Raw genomic sequence first — 13,439 nt, forward strand, 5'->3', positions numbered from 1 at the left:
AGGACTGGGCTAAGGAGGACTACAGTGGCGGCTGCCCTGTTAATGTCATGGCACCAGGCCTGCTAACATATTACCATCCCAGCCTGAGGAAGCCCTGTGGCAGGTAATCACCCCACCGAAGACAAATACAGCACAATATCACAAGAGAGTCACCTTTCCTCTGAGCTCGCACCAAAACAGATGGTTATATTGAGGGATGTAGTGGGGTAAACAGGCGTGACAGTTTCTAAATCTTTGATATAGATCTTTTAAAGAGCTAAATCTGGAGTTTATAGCTCACTAAAGAGTATCATTGTACACTAGATGACAGTAGGAGAGATACTGGCTGTGGCTGCTGGATGCTCCTGCTATTTTTATACTACAGAAACGTCTGCACTTCACCCTGCCAACCAGGTATTACTCACTGGCAGCCAGTGCCTACAGATCATTGACATGAGTCGTGGGAGTGATTATGCCTTTGCACATACATATTAGTCCTGTTCCAAAGAAATGGCAAGAGGGCAGGAGTGGTGCTCTCGCAGGGAAACCTCCTATAATCCATTTCAAATGGCCTGTTCAGAGATGCACAAAGCTGAACGATCGAGAGCAAGAGGTGGGGAGGGGGATTCAGGTAATGTATTTCCATAATGACATTAAGTCTGCAGGGAGCAGAGGAAGCTCATTACATAACAGAATTCAAACAGCAGCATGGAGCGGTAGCCCCCTCATCCACATTCATACTTCATATAGGAAATGGATCCTCAAGGACACGCTATGACCTTGACACTAATGCAGCACGTGTAATGAAGACAAACCCATGCTTGGTTTAATGGCGCTGCTGGTGCTTCATTAGACAACACAACAGATTCCAGACGTGTCTGGTCAATTATGGTATTTTATTTGGCATAGCATACATTTCATCTCATCTGTGTCTAAGTGTAATTATCCTGCCATGCCTGAGTGGTCAGTATGTGAGCATTTTACAGAGAGGCCCTCCCCTCACAAGTCTAGGCGTGCTGAGGGAGGAGAGAAAACAATGAGTAGGAAGAACGAAAGCTGCCAATAACTATGAATAAATTGACCTAAGTGGGTTTATCCTTCACTAAGTTAACTGCTCTAAAATGCATGCAGAATAAACAGTGCACTCACAAGAATTCCTCAGTAGGATGCTGGAATTTTACAAAACAGCAAAATTGGTTGTTTGTGCTGCTGCTCACATAGTTTGGATTGTTATTGACAGCAGAGAAGGATTAGTTCATTCAACCTATGCTGCACAGTGTAACAGCAAATCCTCTTAACGTTTTAAACCAGTGGACATTAAATATGAATAATATCAGTAATATCATGTTACTTTTTTTAGATGTTGGTGACATATTAAATAATATTTATTTAAAAGGACTCAAGTTATAGCACCTAAATCTAGAATTATAAGGTTTAGCAGTTCATACAGCCATTTCAGGATTATCCCACCACCGGTCCGTCTCCATTCGTTCTTCTTCTCTCTGGCAGGGCAGCAGCAACACTGCTTCTCATCCTTTCAGGTGACTTGTTACCACTGGTTGTTTTCTCCGATTGTTTTGTCTGATGCAACCAGAACATTGCTTTTAATTATAATAAGCAACAATTAAGCAATCAAGAATTTAGAAATTGTGTAAGAAAGGTATTTATTTTTCTGTTAATTGAAAATGGAACAAATTGTTTTGACATTACAAACCCAAAGAAAACAGAATCCAAACACAGACCACTGACTCCCAGCAATCAATGCCTGTTACAGCCTCTTTACAGAAACCACTTACCTACATGTCAAGGGTGTAGAAATATAATTTGCAAGGAGGGAGACCTTCAAAAAAAAAAGGGCTAATTGGTTGTTGTGAATGTCATTATTTTCAAACCAGCAGGTTCTTTGTGGCTGTGATAACTGCCCGCTGTGGAAAAATGGCAGCCTTAACTTCAGAATGACTCCACAGATAGCCGCACTTGTGATCAAGGAAGCAAAGTTACGTTATGTCAAACATAAGCACCCTCTTTATGCCGCACTCACCAAAAGCGTAAAACTCTAGGTCGACAGCCTTTGAAAGGTTGCTGACATAGGTCTACTTCACTACAAACTGTCATTGCTGATTGACAACTTTTTGTTCTGCATCCCTCTTCTCCATGTCCCTCTGTCCACCATTGCCATGATTACACATACTTTGTACAGCTTGCTATTTGCTTGATTACCGAGCCAGGAACTGCAGGGGAGAATTCTCAGCTAACCCCAAGAGAGTCAACAAGTATGTGGCGGCAAATTGCCGAAATAGTTCAACCTAAAAGGAAAAATAAATAGCATGGTGTTAAAATAAAGTTCACTGCAAAGTGGTAGAGTGGAAAGTGGAAATACAGGGGGTGAGGTCAGACTGCCGTTTTTTAGACAGCAATGTTCATATTACTATTTTGTATTTATTTTAAAGATGATTTTTTGGGGCTTTTAATGCTTTTATTTTAGAGAGAGGACATTGGATAGTGCTGGAAATGGGGGAAGAGAGAGTCAGGATGACAAGCGGCAAAGGGCCGAGGGTGGGGGTTCATATTATAAGAATTGATTGGTCATCAGTAATGGTTGGTGAGTATTTAGCTAGTAGCATTTTTATTTCATTGCCATAAAAAACCTGAATATAGATAGATTTATTTTTTACACAGGCGTCTGCTTCTTACAAGGAACAACCCAAGAGCTTAACTGTAGATAAACATAGTTCAGCACAAATCATTACCAAATCTTTTCTGCTAAGTATGGTCACTGCACAATACTCCTTGACCTATAACATGACCTCCACTGGGCTACAGAACATATGCGCACCTTATTAGTGCACAAACAAGTTGCTCATTCAAGTCCCCAAGGCCATCTAGTAAGCAATCTATGAAGCACTCAGCTAAGATCACTGCTGGTTTTGTCTTCATGTAACATATTATGCTAACAATGGATACACATGCCTTTTTAGACCTTTTCTGTCTTTGGCTTTGAAAGGTCAACCCCCCCCCAGATTTAAAGAAATTCCTAAAGGGTCAAATCGAATGGACGGGCACGAGCCATAAAATAGCTGCAAAAATCTCTTGCACACATTCCTCTCTGAAAAGTAGCAGGTACAACACACTGCGTATACCATTTGCAAGAGCAGCCTTGGGAGAATCAGTTACTGCCAACAGTATGACTGTAAAATGCCAACACAAAAGGCCAAAAGCAAAGCATCTGTTTATACAAGTATATTCCAAAGTGGAAAAAGAACGCAAACAAATTAGTGATGGAAAAGTAAGCAAAGGCAAATAATAAGACGCTTCCGGTGCCGGTGGACGAGTATGTAGGAGAACAAGTCGTCCTGTTCTGTCAACAGTCCTGCTAAAGCTTCCAACGCAGGGGAAAGGCAAAGACCCTGGCTTCATCCGGTGTGTAGTTGAAGAACACTTTGCTGCCAGGATACACATATGCTGAGGTGTTGACCAAGAAAAACAACACCTCCTTTGAGTCTGTGAGATCCCAGGAGTAGTCACAAAGAGAAAGTTTGTTGATTTCTTCAGTTTCCTCAGAGTTTAAGGAAAATCTAGAGTTATGTATCGTGTATATGTTCCACCACTCATACCCCAGGGAATTATACAGCATTCCCTCTAAATATCTTTCCATATTCCTCTCACCAACAGTTAACTACACTACCACAATTTACACTAACAAACACAGCACAGAAACTGCAATACTATAGCAGTAGGAACTTTCCCCAGGGGCTAAGGACTTTTGGAGGTACTTAATAAAGTACCAAAAATGTCCCTGCACCAGGGGTAGTGCTCTTACAAAGTACAGGGACTTTAGGGGTGGGCCTTGCAAATTTTGGAAAAGGCAAGACCCGTTAATTAACCATTGATTGTCCCCAGGGGCAACACCGTCGCCAGACTATAGCCGATGGGATCCGAGTTCGCCAACTGTATGACAATCCAGTCATGTCCACTATTGTGATCAGTCATATCACCATTACAAACAGATATAAACCTCAATACTGCTAAAAAAAAAAATAGATGACAGTGGGATCAAAATGCAGCCCTATTTTCCTCAGGTTTTGACTGCAATTCAATCTGTCAGACAGTTTGTGGACCACTTCCTATTCCCACACACAGACATGAAGCATTTCATTATATTTTAGATCAAGTAACTCCAGTTTATTCCACAGAATGCTTTCAGTGTGATCAAATGCTTGAGAAAGGTCAGTGACGGAATTGAAAGAACACTTTACTCCTCCTTGAGTCTGTATTGGTGCTTAATGTTGCAAACTGGACCAGTTTCTTTCTAAATCCATTGTATTTGTCTGCTGTTATCGTATCTGATTCAGCCTACTGGGAAATGTGATTAAATTGAACACAGCAGATCAGTTTGTATACAGGGGGAGGTCAAAATATAATATAATCTGACTCGCTCAAGGGGATTCTTTTATCTTTATTCCCAGATTTAGAGATTGGATTGATCCCGTACTTGTGCATTTCTGGAATTACTGTTGTTGTGGACTGTAAATGGTTGACCACTCATATGCATTATCCCCCTTCTCATCAATTGACAAAAGTATTGCATTTATAAAATGGACCACCCATGTTTCTGTGTACTGAGTATCTGTGTTCCACGCTGGCACAGAGACCTCAATTTCGCTGCAGGATCAGAGTGTTTGTCCTGAGATCATGTTAACAATTTACTATGTTGTGCTGGAAAGCATCATCAGGTATGATATAGTGTCCTGTATGGCAAACTGACAGTCTAACTAAAGTCGAGGACTGTCAACATTATGAAGACAGCAATAACATTGAGGGACCAACTGCAAACTTAATTAAAAGGGTTCTTTTTTCAAGATTTCAGTGTGTTGATGTTATGAAAACGGAAGAAAATAAAACAGGAGTCCGGTCTGTACCGGTCTGTACTTGCTGTTTTATTTTGAAATGACCGGATGTTGTATGCTGTTTTCTTGTGTGACTTCATGTTTGGAACAATCTGCTCTGTTCAGCTTGATGCGTGCTTGAAGCGGCCTCCGTCAAAAATAGACCCGGCCCGTATCTTTAGACGGACTGCGATGCAAGCTGTGGAATCACGATCCAGTGGATTCTTCTTACATTAACCGGACCCCGACCGGCATATTCAACTTATTTCTTTCCACTGTGTCCTTGAACATGCAGAAAAAAACACAGGTCACTACAATACATGTCGAAGCACAGATTGATGTTTATGTTAAGCCACTGAAGCGATCCCACTGCCCAGCAGAAAAGAAAAAGAAAAGAGGCACGCTGTGTACATTTACGCACCAGGCACAGCATTAACGATTTAAATCTCCAGGCGGACGGGGTCTTATGTTTATTAAAGTTCTGCATGCTGACCATCAAAGAAAGGTCAGCTTTAAATGTTAATTTACCTGTTGTTGCTGCTGGATCATATGGCTGTATTCTCGTGTGTAATGGACACTCTGCGTAATTGGACTAACTGGACAGTGTTTTAATATCTGTGGGCACAATTTTGGTGCCACAGGTAGTTATGTTTGAGTATGGTAATTTACCTCCTGGTCGCGTGTGTGTGAGTGTGTCTCGGTTTCTGTTGTATTATAGAGAGCGTGCATCAGAATGAGCGCACATTATGGAGAGCTTTGTGTTGGTCTCAGTAGTTTGGAGCAGGACTCTTCCTGAGGTGAAGCAGGTGTGTGTGGAGGCAGTGGTAAGCTTGTCCACGTCTTCCTGCACTTCTCAGCAGATCGGTAACAAACCTCAAGCAGCGTTATGATTTAAGGAGACGAGGGAAACAAAAGCTTGCAGTCTGTCCCTTATACAACGTTTTTTCACTGTATGTTTTCCTTATGAGTAGAAGCGCTGCTGCGCGTCCCCCTGTGAGTGACAAGCACTGGTGCTGTGAACTCTCTGATGTATGTCCATAATTCGCCCTCTAAATAGCAAACACAGATTGCACCATATACTTCAGACTTTAGACCAGGTTTTTGTTGGTCTAAGGCGCAGTCGCTTTCCACGTCCTCTAGATAGAAACGCGCCACCTGTTTGCCTGACCACACCTCATTTCAAAACCAACATGCCCAAGGGCACTAATGGTGGTGCAAGATCAGAAACTACCCTCGTTTCTGATCACGTTAGTCTGACTGTATGAGCTTTCATTCAGGTCAGAATTTGGTTATTCAGTGCTCTGTGTCGCCGGAAAAGAGCGGGCGTAAAGTTACTTGGAGCGTCTGTGGCGCACCCCAGTTCCTTTGTACCTTTGTTACGATTGGCACTAAACATTTGTTTACTCGATTATGCGGGTTTGTGTGGATTTAGGACGGAAGGGGCACAATTCGTTCAGCTGGTCTAAGAGGGTAAGTGGCATGAGTTGTGTTAAAGTTTGATAAGGTGCTTTGTGTGGGAAACTTTGTAAATGTTTGCTTACCTCGGACTAGGGGAGGGAGAGCTTTAGTTCTCAGATCATGCTTCTACTATGGCTGAACAAACAAAGAACTGATCGATGACTACAGAGACAACTTCAAAAATAGATAAAAGTCCACTCTGATGAAGGCAAACAGTCTAAAAAGGAAAGCGACCGACAGCGAGGAAAATCAAGTGTTACAACCAGAGCCAACCAGAGCCAACCGTGGACGTCAAACATGCAACACTGTCTGGATATCCGGGAAGTGTGCTCCATAGGTGCAGCCAAACAGAACGAAACGAAATCTTCGAGATTCGTTCTTTAACTCTTTGTTAGAATTGAACAATTTCAAAGAAAAGTGTTATTGCAAGTTATGTTGCAAATGTTATGTGATATTAATTTAAGTTGTTTTTTCATTTTTGACAGCAATTTGTGCAAAAAGTTCCTTAAGTCTGTGGATTATGAAATGTGGGCCAGGACATCTCTGTTGGTCTGTGCTTTTGACATGTTTCACCCTCACAAGTATTGTGCCTCCTGGGATTGGAAGGCTTCAGTGGCCCAGCTTGCACTTTCAATGGAGCAACAATTACCTATTCAACAATAGTCCTCATTTTAACACTGTGGATGTAATTAAATCTTTTATCTCACAGGGGTCGGGCAATATTTAAAGCATCCTTTTCTTTTTTGTCTTGTTTGAATGTAATTTGTCATTGTGTCTAAGTGTACTGCCTCTCTTTCTCTTATTAATGCATTGTATAAAGTGAAAGCAGCTGTAAGCAGCATTGCAAACCAAATCAAATTTCCCCTCTGGATAATATAGATTACCTCATGTAGTCATATCTCATCTTGATTGTAACAGAGCTACAGTCACACAGGCGGGTCAGTTTATCAGTTTCACTTAAGTCTTATCTTATTCTAATCACCTGTTTAGACAAGACAACGATCAAGTTTCATCAACACCACAAGATGATCTTTTAAATCTGACAAGCTTTTACTCTTCTCATCATGATGCTGCTTATTATACTGTTAAGTGTCAGCCATTATGCATGAAGCTGTAATGGTTCTCTTGATTGGTTCCTTCCTACACAACTTCTGCTTGTACTATTCTTGATTATCCTAAATGCTTTTCTTTTTCAATGTCATTTGTATTTATATTGTTTTCTTATGTAACCGTTATGTAGTAGGGTCATCTAATATACATGGGGTCTCATTCTGTCTCTCAAAGTTACAGTCAGACAGCACATTTAGTACAATGACAAGAGAAGTGGAAGGCGGCAAGTGGTAGTCAGATTTTAAAATACTATGTACAGGAACAAACCCCCACAGATTCTCTCTTTAGCTCTCTTAAAAGTCCTCCTAAATCCCCCCGGGGAATTAAGCTAGACGGCTTCAGTTCCTGCTGTAGGGTGTTCCAGGTTGAAGGGGCAGAGTAGAAGAGGGCCTTTATATAAAATATCTCTAAGATCTTTGCGTTTTATCGAATCCTTAGCTGAGTCATTGCTGTATAAATACATCACAGAGAACCCTCATACCAGAGTATATTCTGTTGCAGTAACCGGTGCTGTATTTTGGGTGACGTCAACTTCAACAATCATTCCAGCAAATGTTAAGGACTGTAAAATGCAGCTATCATCAATTTCAAGACAAATCAGGCCTGTGCCTCTTAGTGCATATGCATGTGCTATGCATTACCAACTCCAAGCCTTCTGACATGTTGCCAAAAGGCCATTCAGTGTGAGGTCTCAAGGTCTCCGATTTTCTGCTGATGAAGCCTCCTGCGGCATCTTTTAGCCTGCTGGACTGAACAATCAAAATGCTTGTGAACGTTTCTCATCGCAGCTTTGGCAGATCTCTCTGGCCACTGAATAGAAACGTTTGTGAAATTATTTGTCCTTTCCAGCTTTCTAACAGCAGGGATGTGTGTGAAAGGAGTCCAGAGCAAGCTTGTTTGCTGCAGAGGCCTCCGACTGGGCTGCTCAGATAACGTTAATTAATCATCAGGGACACAGGCCAGATTAAAGGTGCTAAGGGGGAGCCCTTCGCAACTGTGGTTGGGGCCAGTAGAGTAGAGGTTACTCGAGAGTTTTTAAGCAAATATGATGGGCTGGAGACTGCATGAAATGTAATCCGTTATACGTTTTCACTATCATTTGAAATGTGAATTGAACAGGCTCTAGAGTCTTTGCTGGATGTGAAAGCACAGATTTGGATGGTTTAAGTCAGACCCAGAGGCTGTTAAGTTCTGTTACATTTTCCCAGTAAGGCCAGGATTACAGTTCTTCGAAGATACAATAACACACAGTGCATACTGACACTAAACACAGGTGTTGTGTGTAATCGCAGGTTGCAGAACAGCCAAGTGAATCCTTAAATGATCCTCGTGCATGTTCACATGTTCCAGCCAGAAGGCGTGCAGAATTACAAGCATCAAAGAGCACACATCAATCATCTCTTTCCTTTCCTTTGGTGCCAGGAAAGAATTATAGTTACATACTTGAAGACACTTCTACTTTCTGGAGATCACTGTAACCTCGTGGAAGAGGGCATCTCCCTTTATATCCGTGGAGGATGTAGGAGCGAGTCCTTGAACTCACCTCAAAGGAAAACTGAAGTGCATACGATAACCCAATCAAAGTGTCCATCCGCTCCATTAGAACATGCCATCACTTTCGATATCTATCAGTGGTTGCAGAGCAGAGGCTAGGAATCTTTTATATGCCACACTCTTCTCAGCTCTGCTTCCCTGTCACCCACAGGAGTAGCTCAAGGAAGGCTACAATGTTTTACCCCCTTACACAGCAAAACAGAACACTGTAATAAATGTACAAAAATACAATGCAAGTGGGTCATATGTTTGTATTCTATACAGATATATCTGCAGGATTACACTTTAGATTCTTAAGGGATACTTTTCGGGGAAATCTCTTCAAACAAACAAGATCGGAACATTAAATCCCTTTAAGAGTTTTCTATTGATCTTTCATATATTAAGTCTATCTTTGATGTGCGTCTATGCGGTGTTTGGGGGAAGGTTTACTGGTCTGTAATATTCAATAGGAGCCGATACCTTACCTAGCATTTTGAATTCGCAACAGATTGGCCGACTATGTCATCAGTAAAGATCCTATAACATATAGTAGATCTTTATATGAAAATGATATAATCACATGGATTATATCTACCACTTACATTGTACACTATACAGTTCCCTGATGATGCCACTTGCTAGGACCTCATACTTTGAGATATATGAATCTGGTATTCTAAGAGATATAAATCAAATACAATGTCACTCAGCATTTTTGATAGAACAGATCTCCTTGTAGTCTGTCAGTGAATGTAATCTCTATAAGAGAGATCAATAAACCTGTATACCATTGGATCATTCCAGTACAAGATTAGTTTGTCACAGTTGGATAGGCTACAAAAAGCTCTCAAACAACTCCAGCTAACCTTCATCTAAGGGGCTTCATTTGGGTGTTGGTATGAGTTTACAACTCCACTGGTAAAGAGGCTGTAATTTATCATCTTCAGCTCTGCAGCCATTGTCTACTACCTCTTGGCAGCAGCAGCAGCAGCAGCTACATCCACTGCCACATTTTACCTCCCAAGCATTGACTCCAATGCTTGTGTTTCCATTTTTTTATTGCACTAGACTGCTCCATTTTGTACTTTTTTTTAATATATATATATAAAAGTCTGTTACACAATCCAACACACAACACTAGCTTCGTGCCAAAGACAAAGCCCTGCAGTCTGCATGCTCCAACTGAAGTTGACAGTGTGACAGTAGTGTGTTCAACTCCGAGGCTGATGATGTGAACTGATGTTGACAACAAACCTGGGTACCACAGTCATTTTTAAGTTTTATTAGACATCCTAGACTTTGTTGTCATTACATGGAGCAGACAAAAAGGGGATGATGAGTAGCATCATTATTTGGCTTTTCTAGTGAGGAACCCCCTGCAGGGTTGAACAGGCTCAGCCTAATTTGCTGAGCATGTACTTGCAAATTTCAGTGCACAAAGACACAGAGCATCGGAGCCAACGGAGACTTTCTAAAGGCCAAAGCTTAAACTGTACCAGTTAGAGAGGAAATCTTATCAGCCAACAGCTTGTACTCTATAAAACTTTAAATGCTAATTTAGTTTTAATTAAGGCTGCACAGTATTGGGAAAAATATGACATTGCACTTTTTTTCTGCAATAAATATTGCAATATGAAACTATACCGGTAATTATACCCGATTAATTTTGTGTTATTCACGTATAGATATACAGTTACAATTGTATTTTTATTATTTGGGTGCACTAGGTAACTTCTTCTAAAAAAAAAAATAGACCGTCCTCCTCCTGTTACCACCTGTGGTTCAGTCCTCTGCCAGCAACTCAACAGATCATCTACTGTCAACCATTTGTGACTGAAAGCCCACCTCCATCATCCAGCCAACATTACAGATACATTCATCCCTATTAACAGGTTGGACATGATTCTTGGTGCCTGCAGAACTTTTGGAGTTGGAAGCTTTCTGGTTTATGTTGTCCGAGTAGTATTGTCCACGAGAATTTCAGCAAGCTTTGGCTTTTGCAGGAAAACAGTCAGAGCAAAAGAGGCGCAACACAAATTGGCATAATGCTATCTCAGCTCCCTACGGTGCTCATGTGACGTCAATTGAGCTTTAATTTATGTCTGAAAACGAGCATCCGCATGCAAGTGCACATAACAATCTACTTTTAGACTCAATAACGCCGCGATCCGTCCGGACTTCCGCGCCCAGTTAAAGTATTAACTTCGTCTGTCATGCTGCCATATGTCCATATGCTATGTATGCAGAGCTTTGAAGGCATCAGGCTTTATGATCAAACAAAGTTTCATGTCATGTCATTGGATGCGAAGCCAGGGTTGCAAGGTCTGCGTTTTTTTTAGCTGTATTGGGCTACTTTTGAAGTGGACATAATACCTCCAGTAGAGCACAAAATGAATGCCCTTTCAAACAGCAACACAAAGCTTAGCGTGTAGAATATGACTCACTGATTTTCTTTATTTGCAGGATCCATTGGGCAGGCACAGAGACAGCCACCCAATGGTGTGGGTACATGAGTGGCGCAATACAATCTGGTCAGCGAGCAGCTCTGGAGATACTGGCTGAACTCTGCCCCATGGTCCTGACCCAGGAGGAGCAGGAAGCAGTGGAGCACAGTCAAACTGTCAGGGCTCCTTCTAAGAAAACATCCAGGCTCACGTACCTGCCTTCAAGCAAGATGATGGTCACGGCAACACTGACAATAAGTGCTGCTCTCTTCCTGGCTCGCCATCCAAATGCATTAGAGAAGGTCAAGTCTTACATGACAAATGTATTTCAAACAACCAGGGACAATATGTTCCTGTGGTAAAACTTTTGAAACAGGTTAATTGAATCGATTTCATTAATTTTTATTATATTGGGGCAGCTGATATATTATAATATATGTAATAGCGCCATAACTGACGACATTAAATCAAAATGAGTATTAAGTTGGAATGTACAAATTAAACACATAGTGCTCTTAAAACAGTTGCATCACATTCTCTGCATGTTGTTCATCTTCCTCCTAATTACTGGTGATAAAACATGTATAACCTTATGAAATGTAATATTTTGTTTTAATACACGTGCAATAATAAAATAGAATGTATTCAAATTTTGACGTATGTCTGACATTAAAGGTATAATAAGTAGGATTTACCTTGAAAAATAAAACATAGACTTTAACAAATATAAATCATCACTTATGGGCCTCTATACATGTGTGTTGAGTGTGTGTGCAGACCCTTGTGAGACCCTTCCCTCTGAATCTATTCTGTTGTTTTGCTTTGCAAGGGACGTTTTAAGGAGGGGCACTGTTGTGGTTCCCTGAGCCAATCACAGCGTATAGGTGAGTGTGGGAGTGGTTCAAATTAGCAACTGGGCCCCATTCAGACGGGCGAACATGGCGAAAGAGCGATGCAGAGTTGGCCTTCTTTCTGTTGGACAGGTAGGTGCCTCAAACCGGGTAGGACAAGCTAACTGGCGGTTAGCGGGCTAGCGCAAAGGTAACCGGCGGTTAGCATGCTAGTGCAAAGGTAACCGGCGGTTAGCATGCTAGCGCAAAGGTAACTGTGACGCTATCAGTGTTAGCTCGGCGGGGTGGGCGTGTTCCCGCACGAGAGCATGAGTGAGCATCTGGTGACGAAGAGCCCAAGAGGAGGGGCCCTGTTTGAATGTGTTGTTGACTAAATGCAAGAAAAATCCTCCTTATTATAAGAAAATGTACAACTTTTATCATAATAATCTCAAATCTCTGTTTCATTATTTTTGGCGACAACTACAATGTTACAATTTCATTTAGCAGACGTCTTAACAAACAGCTTCAACTGCGATCGAACGTGGATGGCAACAGGCAGTGCACAGGGCGTTTTTTGTTAATCATCATCAACAACATCAACAAGGTCAATATCATCATCATCATCATCCTGAATATCCTAATCAACATCAACAACATCTTCAATGCCATCATCCTCAATACCATCAATATCATTAAGTGCAGAGGTGTTCCTGAAAAAGCTGGGTTTTTAGCTTCTTACTAAAGGTAAAAGGGACTCTGCGGACCGAATGGAGTTTGGTAACTCATTCCACCACGGGGGACTACTGAGGAGAAGAGTCTAGTTAGCCACTTAGGGCCCTGTTGTGATGGGAGTACCAGGCGCCTTTCATTGGCAGAATGTAATGGGCGGGATGGAGTGTAGACCTGGATGAGGGCGTTCAGGTACGCAGGCAGGAGCCGTTTTTGTTGCAGTTTTGTAAGCGAGCAACAGGGTTTACTATCGTGATAAGCTCACAATTCCTTTGCTTTTTTGACTTGCTTTTATCTGAACCTTCAGTTTTAATTTCTCTCTTTGTATTTGCAGTTGTTCTAGAAGTTTCATGGTCTGTAGTCAGTGATCTATTCTTTCTTAATTTGGCCATTGTAACTGTTCACTCTCACTGGCAGAGACTGAGAACACCACCTATTGAGAATGTTTGACCAATGTTCAGAAA

General features: G+C 41.5%; 1 protein-coding gene across 1 annotated transcript in view; it reads left to right on the top strand.

Moving 5' to 3' along the window:
• The window catches only part of LOC138605228 (probable flavin-containing monoamine oxidase A), a 47,353-nt gene extending 35,442 nt beyond the window's left edge, over positions 1-11,911 (top strand). The window contains exons 11-12 of the mRNA XM_069677351.1: positions 3-103; positions 11,433-11,911. Coding sequence (XP_069533452.1) covers positions 3-103; positions 11,433-11,775 — 444 coding nt within the window. The 3' untranslated portion in view covers positions 11,776-11,911. The remainder of the gene's footprint in view (positions 1-2; positions 104-11,432) is intronic.
• The last annotated feature ends 1,528 nt before the right edge of the window (positions 11,912-13,439 follow it).

Source organism: Semicossyphus pulcher, unplaced genomic scaffold (genome assembly GCF_022749685.1).
Source record: "Semicossyphus pulcher isolate SPU_LCO1_2020_fin unplaced genomic scaffold, fSemPul1.0.p SCAF_28, whole genome shotgun sequence".
In the NCBI taxonomy this organism is placed as follows: Eukaryota; Metazoa; Chordata; class Actinopteri; order Labriformes; family Labridae; genus Semicossyphus; species Semicossyphus pulcher.